This window comes from Natator depressus, chromosome 7, assembly GCF_965152275.1.
Source record: "Natator depressus isolate rNatDep1 chromosome 7, rNatDep2.hap1, whole genome shotgun sequence".
NCBI classification, from domain to species: domain Eukaryota; kingdom Metazoa; phylum Chordata; order Testudines; family Cheloniidae; genus Natator; species Natator depressus.
Genome location: NC_134240.1, coordinates 81212995 through 81227115, shown reverse-complemented (window position 1 = coordinate 81227115; position 14121 = coordinate 81212995). Strand labels below are relative to the sequence as shown.

Sequence of the window (14121 nt, the reverse complement as noted above, 5' to 3'; positions counted from 1 at the left end):
ATGTACTTGAGCAGTGAGACCCTCCTGCCATTCATGACACTGTGGCTACACCCTACTTTCAGGGTGTGCTAGTTCGATCAGCATGATTAAGTAACAGGATGTGGGAATCACTCTTCCTCCCATCTCTCTTCATCCAATCCTCCACAGGATTCTAAAAAGGCAACGAATGTAAATGTCACCTCAAGCATCCCAGAAACGCTTAAGAGTCCCACAAGACCAAAAAGCCATGTGGTAGCCACTGTGGCAACAGGGAGAAGAATCATGCTCTGGCCAGTCTCTCATTGGCCTCTGAGTTAGGGGCAGAAAGAGAAGCAGCAGAGGATGCTGGAGAGCAGAGGATGAGCAGTCTTGTGAAAAGCTGGCAATTGCCCAACTCCTCCACAGAAGCTCCTCCTGCTGCTGCCATGGGGCCAGGAAAGCAGTTGATAGATTACATGAAGCTACCCAAATCCCCAACTTCTGTAGCACATCCTGGAGCAACAGGGTGCCCAGATAGCAAGTATGAAAAATCAGGACAGGGGGTGAAGGGTAATAGGCACCTATGTAAGACAAAGCCCCAAATATCAGTAGAGCCCTAGCAGATACAAAAATGTGGATCTGCATCTGCCAGAATCAACCCATGATCCAACCTGCAATCCACTAGCTGTCTTTTCCGTGTAGCCGCACCAGCAAGCTGTCTCACAAGGACAAGCGACTGGTGGGTGGGGAGAGGAGAGAGTGGAGATGAGCAAGCGGGGGAGAGTCTGTCTTGCAGGGAAGAGGCGGTGCGGAAGCTGGGGGGGAAGGAGCATCGCATCACGTGCTGCTCCCGGGGGCTCGTGAACGAAAGCAGCAGCAGTGTGTGTTGCCTCATAGCAGGGCAGGGGGTGTGGCGCCAGGGCCCACCTGCTCCAATCCCCACGGCTGGGGGAAGGCCCCACTGCCCAGGGGCCGGCAGGCGGGAGCGCAGCCAGTGCTGCCGGGCCAGGCCATGATGAGGATGCTGGTGCTGCCGAGGGGTCCAAGCTGCTGGACAGGAAGCAGCGCAGCGAGCGGGTGCTGGACGTCCTCGACTTCAGCCTGCTGCCCAGCCCCAGCCACTGGCTCCTGGCCCTGAGCGTGTTGTGCCCCCCAAGCTGCCAGAGCCGGACATTGCGGGCCAGGCATCACTGGTGAGCACAGCCCTGCGTGATTGTATCCGCATCCAACCCACTATCCACAAAAATAGTCCACGGACAACCACATCTGCGGATATCCGCAGATTTGCAGGGCTCTAAATATCAGGACTGACCCTATAAAATTGGGATATCTGGTCACCCTATCGAGCAACACATTTGGAAAGCCACCCAGCTGATCACACAGGGAGTAACAGGCAGCAGCATTACCCTTTAGCGTTTTTTTTGTCACTGTTCTGTTTAAAAAACAAAACAAAAAAAAAACCATACAACCAGCCACCGGTGTAATGTGGGGCTGGGGCGTCAGGAGAATGGCAGAGCCACCATCAAATTTGGGGAAAGTGATAAGGAGAGAGTAGAGCTGTATGTGTTAAATGTATACTGCAGACTGTCCATGGGACTACCCATTTCTCCTGGTACTTTTCCACCTGAAACCTCCCAACAGTTTTAACCCCACCTCTCCACAAAATCGTAACATAAATCAATTTAAAAATGTACATGAACATCAATGTATGCTTTCAGATAAATCCCGACCCATTCAATCTAACCAAAGTAATAAAACACACAACTTTTTAAACCTTTGTAATAGTAGTAGTGTAGATGAAATATCACTATAACTGTTATACAAATTAATCCCAGTAATTTGAGTGATTATCAGATGATACTGTATATCATAACTATATAGCAATTGTCATCAGATTTGCAAAAATTAGAGGATGGAAATCCCTTTACAACCATTTCTTCAACTTTTAAAAAATGGACTTTGAATTTTCTAAATGGCAATCTTTACATTCTTCAATGGCTCCTCCTTCTTATGAAGAAATAAAAGAGAGGTGGCAAAAACTGTATTTGCCCAACAATGAAAATCCCATAACGTGTGTTACAGTGGAGCAGGAGTATTTATATATATGTAAAATATTCTCTGTAATCCCATTTCCTGACCATATAGTAAATGTTTCTCCATAGGCAAATTTGGTATTCCAGGAACACAGGAGATTGAAAAAATTACACCTACTTGGTTTCAAACAGCATTCACCACCAAGTCACATTTATCTGGTGATAAAACACTTTGCCACCTACAGAGACAGAGAGACAGAGAGTGTGTGTGTGTATATTTTATTTAAATTTATTTATTTATTTATTTTTACACACACTACAGTCCTCATACTCTTTCATGCAAGAGTCCTCTTCCAGGCGGATGAATACTTGGTCCTGTCACCAATCTTTATCTGCTTCTAGGCACAGCCCTACATTTCAATTGCAAGATAGATTGAGCTAATGATTTATAAAGACTGGGAGGTTTTTCAGCCCTGTTCCCATACATTTTCAGAACATGGTAAGACATAGAAATTGGTTTAGAACTGTAAATTCAAACTCAGCAGGAAGTGACTTGTGCAGTGAAGGCTGCATTCTAGTTCCCTTGGATAATTATCAAGGCTGCTTATTTATTCTTAATATCAATAAGAATTAGAGAGTTCAGTACATAATTTTGAATATTAAAGCATTAATAAGATTTTTCTTTCTACACTTCTTTAAAATGATAATGTAAAACATCTAATATTTTAGATAAGTATCCCTGAGAAAAGAAACCTACCCGGGTTCCAGTGCCATGCATGATATCTTCTGGTGTGTTATAAATCTCAGTTTCCATTTGTACTGTCTGCTTTTTCTCATGAGACACCTTCACTCGCAGAATTCGAAAATAAGATCCACCAAGATCCAATGCAATGAAATCTCCTTTCTCTATTTGGAAGACAAGATTCAAGTAATCAGAACTGTTAAATGGCTCTGACCTATGAAACTTCAATCTATGTACAAAGCATAAATACATGTACTATGCTTATGGCAAATAAGTTCTATTTCCAGCATGCCTATACACAGTATGTCAAGCTAATTCCCTGTAATTCAACCTAAGATTACTGCCATAGCAACACTGAACATCAGTGATGTAAAGTATATAATAGTGTGGCTTATCCAGAGAGAGGGCAATGGAGTAGTGGTCAGCAATCAGGGATGGGTCGATCTGGTTCTATGTGGACTATCGGAAGCTCAGTGCCATCACTGTATCTGATGCCTACCCCATGCCCAGGCCTGATGAGCTCCTAGACAAATTGGGAGGAGCTCGATACCTTACCACCATGGATCTTACAAAGGGCTACTGGCAAGTGCCACTGGATGCAGGGTTCAGGCATCATGACTAAGCTCACCAGACTCAATGAGGAAGATCTGAGGAGCAAGCTGAAAACATCGTAACTCTGGATGGAATGGAATCATGGTGTGTGGAAGATTAAAGAGTGTTTCTGTGGGGGAGGGCACAGACTGAGAGGAAGAGTCTTTCCAGGGGGGACCTAAAGTATTTCTGGGAGAGCTCTGAAGTTTTGGTGCATCTGGATACAATTTAGCCTTAAATCACTCCAATTTACACTGGAACACAGTTAACTATAAACCAAGAAAAGAAAAGGAGTACTTGTGGCACCTTAGAGACTAAGCAATTTATTTGAGCATAAGCTTTCGTGAGCTACAGCTCACTTCATCGGATGCATACTGTGGAAAATACAGAAGATGTTCTTATACATACAAACCATGAAAAAATGGGTGTTTACCACTACAAAAGGTTTTCTCTCCCCCCCACCCCACTCTCCCACTAATAGCTTATCTAAAGTGATCACTCTCCTTACAATGTGTATGATAATGCTTATGCTCAAATAAATTGGTTAGTCTCCAAGGTGCCACAAGTACTCCTTTTCTTTTTGCGAATACAGATTAACATGGCTGTTACTCTGAAACCTACAAACCAAGAGTTTCATTCATGGGAGCTAAATTTCCCTGAAAACTACAATAATGCAACAGATGTCAGACAGAGAGAAGTCATACTAAAAACTGTCTCGACAAACCGATAGCTGTCACAACAGACGAGTTCAAAATTTGTGACTTCTGCTGAATCTGACACAGATACAGCTGCCTAAAATAATCTCCTCCTGCAAACCAGAGAAAATATTAGGACATTTCCGTCCCTATCTCAAAAGGAGAGGAGACGGGTTTCAAAACTTCGAAGCCAATTCAGTTGATCATCTACCTCAAGAGCAGTTCAAAAAGCCTTAAGAATGTGACCCAGTCATGCTACAGAGACTGGCATATATCTGAAAAGTCACACTTTCAGTGCTTGTTTTACTGCTGTGTAAATATACTTGACTGATCCAGGTGATGACACTTGAACTGTCTTGTCTTATCCGACAATGGAACAAACAAGGACAGTGATCATTAACGGTTTAAAGAAGAGATAATGAGGGAAACACTTACACAATCTTTATAACAATGAGGTACAGGCCAGTATGTGCAATATATGAATACTGAAGCCCTTGAGCCGCTCTCCTCCTCCCCACCCACACACACAGAAAAGCCAATGGATTTTAGAAGGCTGTTTCCAGCTTAGCAGCACAGTTAAGGTAACACTGCACTTTCTAGTGTTCTCCCAAATTCCACCTCTTCACTGATTTGTCACTTTGGTTGAACTTCAGAAATTACATATACATATGTGGCTCGATTGAAGTCAATGAGAGTTTTGCCACTGACTTCTTCTGGACCAGGATTTCACCCATCAAGAGTAACAGAATAAATCCTTTGCCACATATTATACCATTCGTTATACCAATGGTTATTATACCATTCGTTGCAGTTAGCACAGACCCAATTGCACCACTTGTCCTCATTACTATGTGCCTCACAGGATTCAATCCTTGATCCATATAAATATCTATCGCACCTTCCTTTTGAATTCAACCTCTTGTATAATTCCTATGAAGGAAATTTCCAACTCTCTTGACATTGCTTGTTTCAGCCATGTGTCTGTCTAAAACCAATACTGATACACTTTTAACTGGTAAGTATCATCCCTGAAACTTCATTATCTCCAGCTTCTCTTCAACTCAAATCTCACATCCATCTGTATGGTCAAGAATCTAATTTGACTGACCCCAAATCTTTGTCCCACAACTCATGTGTCTGTAATTTGCCTACTGCTACCAGAACTTACATCTGACATTATTCTGACCACTCCTCTGCAAAAACTAGTATAGTCTTATTTATACTTCCACCTCTCCTCATCTGTCCCACTTTGATGTTATGTGCACAGAGTCTTCCAGAAACCTGCCTACTAAACTTCCATAGGCAGTGTAACTTTCAAGAAGGAATGATCCCACTGTGACAAAGTGTGATATGACTACATCAAATTGTGAAATCTGTTTTGTACCTGTGTTGATATATTGGCACTATAGCTGCATTAGTTCAGACTTGTCCAGGGGCAGCCTACTCTGCTGCATTCCAGGCAGTTGCCCTGCCTAGGAAAGGCATTTGACACCTTGCTGAAGACTGGTGAACACAGAACCTCACAGTCTAAGCGCATCGCACGGAAACAAGGCCCTATGTAAGATGGGATTCTGCTCTGTGGGGACTGACCATCACCACACATAAGGAAGATTTGCAGGAGAGAGAGGGCAGGAGGGACTCTGCCCCATCTGAAACACTGAGCCCTGGTCTACATTACGAATTTATGTCGGTATAACCACGTCACTCAGGGGTATGGAAAATGCACATCTCTGTATAAATTGGGTTGCTCCAACCAAACTCCTGGTGTAGACAGTGCTATGTCAACAGGCGTGCTTCTCCTGTCGCAATAGCTACCACCTCCTGGAGAGGTGGAGCTCTCCCATCAGCAGAGGTAGCATCTTCACTGAAGCACTACAGCAGCATAGCAATGTTGACAAGCCCTGATGAACCACAGACTCACGTGAAAGGAGGAGCTCAAACTAGGAGAGGGGGCATGTCAGGACTTGTTATTTTCAAAGTGCTATAACTCTCAAGTGTTTTAAGAGTAATGGTTTATCTACACTGAGCGTTAGTACACGGCAACATGGGTATAAATCTATGGCACACTAGCATGCTGTGCACTAACTGGCTATGTGGATCCTGCTACCACACACATTCTCCCTCTAGACAAGGCCTCAAATGACTGTGATTAAGCAATTCTTCAGCTATGCCTGGGTTCCTTGCTTTTCTGCCACACTGTCTCTCAAGGGGTTAAGTGAGTGAAACCAGAGTGCCCACAGCCTAGAGGGAACTATGGAGGGAGCATGTGTGACTCGGGGAGGTCAGGAGGTCTCACGCTGGTTTCAGCATCTAGGGTGGCTGTATAGAAGTTTTCCATATCTCACGGAAGGATGTCAGACAAGAGGGCTGACCCTGGGAGCATGCTCTCTAGAGTCCCAGAGCTAGAAATGGTGACTAGACTCTACCCAGACCCAGTTGCATTGGAAACATGTGGGGCCCAATGACTGGATCCACTTGCAACAGACTAGTGACTGTACAGGGGGTTACTGGGCCAGTCTGAGACATCTACCAGCTGTCATTTTCCATCCTGGAAATTAGGAACTCCTAAAGGGGGAAGTAAGTTCCCTACAGAAGTTGTTCTAGTTCTCCCAAGTTGCAGCATCTAGTATCAAGCAAACCACCATATGCGAGACATCAAAAACAATTCATACATAAAAAATAAACTATAACTGGTAAAGTTGAATATTAAAGACAAAATTTATAATCTAAGTCTCTTCTAACACTTTTACCACATAACTTCAAGCTCTCTTTTTCTGCTGCCTCAAACACTGGGCTGATCCTGTTTTGTTTACTGGAAGAAAGCTCCCTTAGTACTTTCATATGTATTTTAAAACTACACAGTTTTAGAAATTTTTTAAGTTGAGCAAATGAACATAAATTAAAATCTGAACATATCCTCAAAATTCTTCATGTAGCTTCTTTTATCATATTTAAACACAGTAAAAAGGGTTTTCATAGCTGTCTCAGCTGTCACAGAATCAGAAGTTAATGTATTCATCCCGGTCACCTCATTAAATGAAATACCTGAATAAGCCATAAGATAAGAAAACATCATTTGTCTGGTACAAGCCATTACCTTCAATAAATAATGATAAACAAACACTAGAACAGATGGTCCTTTTTCAAGCTTAAATGCACCCTGGAATATACTTCAAACAAATAGTGCACTTCAGAAACGTCTATTCCGGCAACAGGTAACAAATTAACACATTTGTTTGCAAATATATTTGGCTCTCCTTACAAACCAAAAGTTTAATAAGAAATTCAGGCTTTTCAATTTAAAAAAAAAAAAAACATTCCATGAGTATATTAATGTTTCAGATTTAGATTATTTCACAACTTAAACCTAAGTAACAGCCTTTAATCTAAGTTTTGTAACACAAAAATGCAATTAAGCATACCAGAAGTTAATTCAGAAAGATCTTTTTGTAAAGCATTTTAAATAGCTTCAGATGCTTTCCTGACCATTATGGCCAAGAACATTTCTGCATTCTCAAAATTAATGACTTCAGAATTTTAAAAAATAATAATAATTCTAAGAACATCTCCAAAGTCTTTAAAAGATATTACTCAAAAGGTTTATTATTAACAGAATTTCTTCAGAATATTCAGCTTTCATTCATCCTTCATGGTTTGGGATTTACAGCTAATTCATGCACTGAAATTATTGTCACTAAATTATTTTCACAGTTGTTACAAGATAGTAAGATTGTTCCCACAGGACTCTATTCTGATCTTAGGGTTTGTCTTCACTACTGGGGAGATCGACTCTACTGCAATCGATGCAGCAGCGTGTGTCAATTTAGTGGGTCTAGTGAAGACTCGCTAAATCAATGGCAGAGCGCTCTCCGGTCAACTCCGGTACTCCAGCTCCCCGAGAGGAAGGCAAGTCAATGGGAGAGCGTCTCCCGTTGATACAGCGCAGTAAAGACACTGTGGTAAGTCGACCTAAGCTACGTCGACTCCAGTTACATTACTCACGTGGCTGGAGTAGCATAACTTAGGTCAACTTACCCCAGTAGTGTAGACAAGGCCTTAGATACATGTGTCTCTGGTCTGAGTGCATTAGGTTCTAGGTCCCAGAAATCCATGAACTGCTCAATATTTTCCCATTTCCAGTTTCACCTGGTGCCGCTTTTTATTGGCTCGTACAATGGGCGAGTTCTTATGTCCAACATCTTTTACCAGAGTCTAAACAGAGATATAACAGCCACTTTTCCATGACGGTGGTAAAGGACTTTGTACAGAAGAATAAGGGCAAAAATCTTCATACAGCATTCTATTATTAAAAATGAAAGGGACACTCTAGTCTCATTAGTTCAATACTGGATTTTTCATTTGTGGAGAATGTAAGACACATGATGAACAATGTATTTACAATTTCAGGAACACAAACACCAATAGTTACGTACAGAAAATACTGTATTTTTCATATTTTCAGTCAGACGTGCATTTTATACAAATATTGAGCAGCATAATCATTTAATTTTTCAATTACTATCCAAAGATAGATACTAAAAACCTACACTACTTCAAGACTGCACAGTCTACTTCTGTGTCTGAACTAGATATAGACTGCAAGCTCCTTGGAGAAGGCTGGTGTCATCTTCTATGTTTGTACAGCAACACACGTACTATCACCACTTTCCTTGTGCACCAGTGAAGTCAATGGGAGTTTTATGATCACCAATTTAAATGGGAATAGAATTGAGCAATAAAAGCACTTCTTGAATAATATTTGCCGTTTCTTTTTGTAAGTCATGTAATATTTATGATGAAACCAATATTTTAATTCATTTGTACTCCTGATGAGGGGAGACACTAAATTTTACATTTTTCCTGTCTCAGCTCTGCCTAAGGATTGAATTTTAATGTCACTATTTTATTATATTTTGTTTTTTATTGCAAGTTAAGCTGTTGTTTATGAAAGAGAGACGCTAACAGCACTGCCTGGAACCAGGCTTGTTGCACCAGGTCCAACCCCGATGGTTTCCAAATCTTGACGCTCAACACCTCCCACCTATTCCAGGCCTAGGCCATCCTTCAGCATGCTGCATTGTGCCTAAAGGTCTCCTGGTTCTGTATTTATGTCTTTTAATAATTCATAATGTTATCTGTTTTACTTACGAGTATGTGTCATGGTTTTTATCTACTAGCGACTGAGTGTTGGTGAGATAGGGGATATATTTGTGCTTGACTGGAAGAAGTAAAGACACAGGAAAATCTGAAGCTCAGGGTCAGCAAAATGTTAGAATTGCCATAGGGCACCAGAAACATACATTCTCTGCAGCAACGAACAGGAGAACAGAATGCATGGCCAGTCACAGCCATGTCATTCCTTCCTTCTTAGGCCAACATACAACTCAACACGTGCACACAGAGTGAAATTTACTCCCTCTGTAGAAAGTCTAAAGTATTTAGGTTCAGTGTGGTAGCGTGCAGAGGGAGTGGAAAAATGAAATCCATTCCATCCCATTCATAGCCAGAGTGCAGAACTCCTGAATCACCCCTCTATGGCAGCCATGTACTCTCCATATCTGTTGCATGAGGCATTAGGGCTACTGAATCTACATAAACATGGACCCCCAACCCAGGATCACTCCCACTACCCTGGCAAAACCCATTCCCGTAGCAACCATGCATGGTCACTTCACCAAGGGTCTGCCACAGCAGCTTCTATGTCTGGCTTAAGCGGATAAATGGCTTTGGGCTGGCAATCCGCACACTAGTAAATTTCAACATAGTAGCCAACAGCACAAAAGTGAAACTGGGGGACTTGAAAAATATGCTTAACACAGTTCTCTAATTTCAAGCATAAAAAATTAGTATTAAGCTACAAGAAGCGAAAGCGGAGCAGAAGCATAAAAGATTTCCACTCACAATAGAGCCCAGTGTTTCACTGCCTAATATTAACTTGTTGGTTTTAACCCAACTGGTTCTCCCAACATGACTGCACAACTATGCTGCAAACAGAGATTTAAATCTACTGCAGAAATGCAATGTAATTACTAACTCATGTATATTAAATAACGCAGAGACTGAAAATGAATCACAGAGAATTAAAATAAGGGCAAAATTTGCTACCAAATACCAACGCACCATCTCCTTGGGTTGTGAAGGATATGTGGTATTTTTAAAAGACACTCACTCATATGTCCACCTTTAAAACCCCTAGTCCACTATTGACCACTGCTAATCGGTAAAAAAAAAAAAAAAAAAAAACACCTGTAATTTTACCAACAAGAATTTTGTAATGAAAACAAGGTTTTCAATCCAACTAACAGTGTGGGAGTGTTGATAGACAGAATACCTAGAAAGAAGTGAAAAAAAATCTCTTCCAGCTTTAATGTGACCCATTTTGCATAGGTCTGTAAAGAAATTATGCAAGTTAGTTCCATGCATTGGAATGAATACATGCATATGAGGCTCTCCAGGAAGTAAAATGCTTTGTTTGGTTTCAGTAGTGTTTAAAAAGACATTTTCATGCAGTGTCTTACATTAACACATCACACAATATTCTAATCCTTACCTGAGCCATCAGGAATTGACCTTACAAATGTAGGAAGCATTTTTACTGTGGCTGTTGGATTGAAGTCTCTAGAAAGACCATTTTGCATCTCCCTCTTGAAGCGAGCCATAATATCCACCAGTGTTTCATCAGAGAGCCGCATGGAATAAAGATATTTATCAATCTGGAAAAAAAGAAAATAAAAGTAAAGTTAAAATCCTGCATTTGCTTGTGTGAATGCAGACACTCTTTTTTCTTTAACTGGACTTTTCCAGCAGATTATATGTTTATATATGGAACACATGATTCTTCTAGTTTGATTCTGGGACTCTGCGATCAAATGAGAAATACAACCAATACCAACAAGTTTTCTATTCTTTTAACTCGAAAAGAAAAAGAAAAAGAACACAGTAACTGCCATACCAAATTAGAGCAGAGGCACATCTAGCCCTGAATCCTTCCTCAGGTTTAAAACTAGGTGAAACTCCCCCCCCCCCCCCCCAAGATAATGCACTTGTTTGTAGTATACAATATTATACATTTGGGAAGAGAAGGGAAATTCCTTCCTTTCCTTCCTCTCTGAAGGTAATCAGCTTATGCCCTGAAGCCTGGGACTTGCTTATCATCATCATCAGCCTAGCTTAAGGACAAGGAGTAGTTTACAGCAAAGAGGCTCTAATTTCATTATGAAAAGGTTTCACTGCAATTTAGGGCCCATAAATACTGGGCTGGGTAAACAGTGGGGACCAAAGGAGAAAGATGTCTGGAAAATACTTTGAGATCCTTGGATAGGAGACTGTGACCCTGAGGCTGTCTACACTATGCACTGTTTAGCGACACAGCTGTGCCGCTACATCCATGCCACTAAAAGGTGCGCAGTGTAGCCGCTGTTTCAGAGCTGTAGAGCACTCTCCCGCCAACGAAAAACTTCCACCCCCAATGAGCAGCAGTAGCTTTGTTGGCAGGAGAGCTCTCCTGCTGACAAAGTGCTGTTCACACCAGTGCTTTTCGTCCGTAAAACTTTTGTTTTTTTCACACCCCTGAACAACAAAAGTTCAGGTTCCAGTGTAGACAAAGCCTAAGAGCTCCTTTTATGCCCACTGGCAACATACAGTTGATTTAGTCAAACAGTGCCTTGTAAGGTATCATAAGAACTGGTGACATGCTGGTCATGAATTTCATTGCCTGATGTATATATGGGTTGTGTATACAGAATTATGTATGTGTGCTAGAAATATGTTCTTAAAATATGTTTTAGAGGCATGGAAAAGAAGCCCTTGAGGAATTCCACCATGATTTCAACAATTTCCATCCCACCATCAACCTCAGCCTGGACCAGTCCACACAAGAGATCCACTTCCTGGACACTACAGTGCTAATAAGAGATGGTCACATAAACACCACCCTATACCAGAAACCTACTGACTGCTATTCCTTCCTACATGCCTCCAGCTTTCACCCAGACCACACCACACGATCCATCGTCTGCAGCCAAACTCTACGATACAACCACATTTGCTCCAACTCCTCAGACAGAGACACACACCTACAAAATCTCTATCAAGCATTCTTACAACTACAATACCCACCTGCTGAAGTGAAGAAACAGATTGACAGAGCCAGAAGAGTACCCAAAAGTCACTACAGAACAGGCCCAACAAAGAAAATAACAGAACGCCACTAGCCGTCACCTTCAGCCCCCAACTAAAACCTCTCCAATGCATCATCAAGGATCTACAACCTATCCTGAAGGACGACCCATCACTCTCACAGATCTTGGAAGACAGGCCAGTCCTTGCCTACAGAGAGCCCCCCAACCTGAAGCAAATACTCACCAGCAACCACACACCACACAACAGAACCACTAACCCAGGAACCTATCCTTGCAATAAAGCCCATTGCTAAATGTGCCCACATATTTATTCAGGGGACACCATCATAGGGCCTAATCACATCAGCCACGCTATCAGAGGCTCGTTCACCTGCACATCTACCAATGTGATATATGCCATCATGTGCCAGCAATGCCCCTCTGCCATGTACATTGGTCAAACTGGACAGTCTCTACGTAAAAGAATAAATGGACACAAATCAGATGTCAAGAATTATAACATTCATAAACCAGTCGGAGAACACTTCAATCTCTCTGGTCACTCGATTTCTGACCCAAAAGTGACTATTCTTCAAAAAAAACTTCAAAAACAGACTCCAACGAGAGACTGCTGAATTGGAATTAATTTGCAAATTGGATACAATTAACTTAGGCTTGAAGAGAGACTGGGAGTGGTTGAGTCGTTATACAAAGTAAAACTATGTCCCCTTGTTTATTCCTTCCTCCTCCCCCCCACCCCTTCCTAAGAGTTCTTGTTAACTCCTGGAAATGGCCCACCTTGATTATCACTTCAAAAGGTTTTCTCTCCCCCCACCCCACTCTCCTGCTGGTAATAGCTCATCTTAAGTGATCACTCTCCTTACAATGTGTATTATAAACACCCATTTTTTCATGGTCTGTGTGTATATAAATCTCCTCACTGTATTTTCCACTTTATGCACCCGATGAAGTGAGCTGTAGCTCACGAAAGCTTATGCTCAAATAAATTGGTTAGTCTCTAAGGTGCCACAAGTACTCCTTTAAATTTTAGAGGCAGTGGATAAACGAGCCTGCCTTAGATAAGGGAATGCAGATTTATTTGTCTGCACGGCTTGACTGCAAGTTAAGGACAATTAAAGTAAAATTGCACATAAGGAAAACAAAGCAATCAAGCTAACAAGTAGCAGAGGAAACAGCTCGATGAGCACACTGAGGGAGGGGACATACACACCAGATTCTGAATTTTCAGGAGGTTTTCCTGGCTCTTGAGACAAAAACAATGGATTTTGGGAAATATAAGGGGAGCGAAAATACATTCTAGCTATCCATCCCCTGGCGGGAAAGGAGGCAGCTCTGGATCCTCTTGCCTGGAAGGCTAGAGATGCTGGTAGCTTGATGTAATTGAGAAATCATTTTAGCTTAAGACATTGCTTGCTAAAATTAAGGTGTAGGCACCAGAAAGTGTGTTATTTTTGTATTGTTTGTAATCCTTTCCTATCTTTTTAATTCTTCCTTGGTATCACCTAAATCTGTTTCTTTATTAATAAGCTTATTCTTGTTTTATTACAAAGTCAGCCCAGTGCAGGGATTTCAGCCAAACTAACAGACTGGTGTGTGCTCTGGCTCTTTGGAGGTAGCAAACTTAATTTCTGTGAGTGCTCAGTGAGAGGGAATGGACACTGCAGACAGACATCCCTGGAGAACTCAGGAACTGGGGATCACTTATGCAAGGCACAGTTAGGACTGGCAGAGTCTCAAGGTATTTGCTAGTGAGGCAGACAGACTGGTCTGTCTCCAGCAAAGCGCTCTCTTATTGAGGTAGTGAGGTAACACAGTGGCTTGCAGATCTGGGCTCCCAGAGGAGAGTGACACGAAGGCATTTAAATACATTATGTAGTAGCAACAGTTCCAAAAAGCTTTCGAATCTGAATTCTTCATAATTTTGTGGAGCATAGCTCAGAATGAATCAAGGGTACAGTGTA

The 14121-nt window shown here is 41.7% G+C and overlaps 1 protein-coding gene across 1 annotated transcript in view; it reads right to left on the bottom strand.

Moving 5' to 3' along the window:
• Window positions 1-14121, bottom strand: part of HK1 (hexokinase 1) — a 69294-nt gene that overhangs the window by 44262 nt on the left and 10911 nt on the right. The window contains exons 2-3 of the mRNA XM_074958909.1: window positions 10570-10732; window positions 2749-2897 (exon numbers count right to left, since the gene is read on the bottom strand). Coding sequence (XP_074815010.1) covers window positions 2749-2897; window positions 10570-10732 — 312 coding nt within the window. The remainder of the gene's footprint in view (window positions 1-2748; window positions 2898-10569; window positions 10733-14121) is intronic.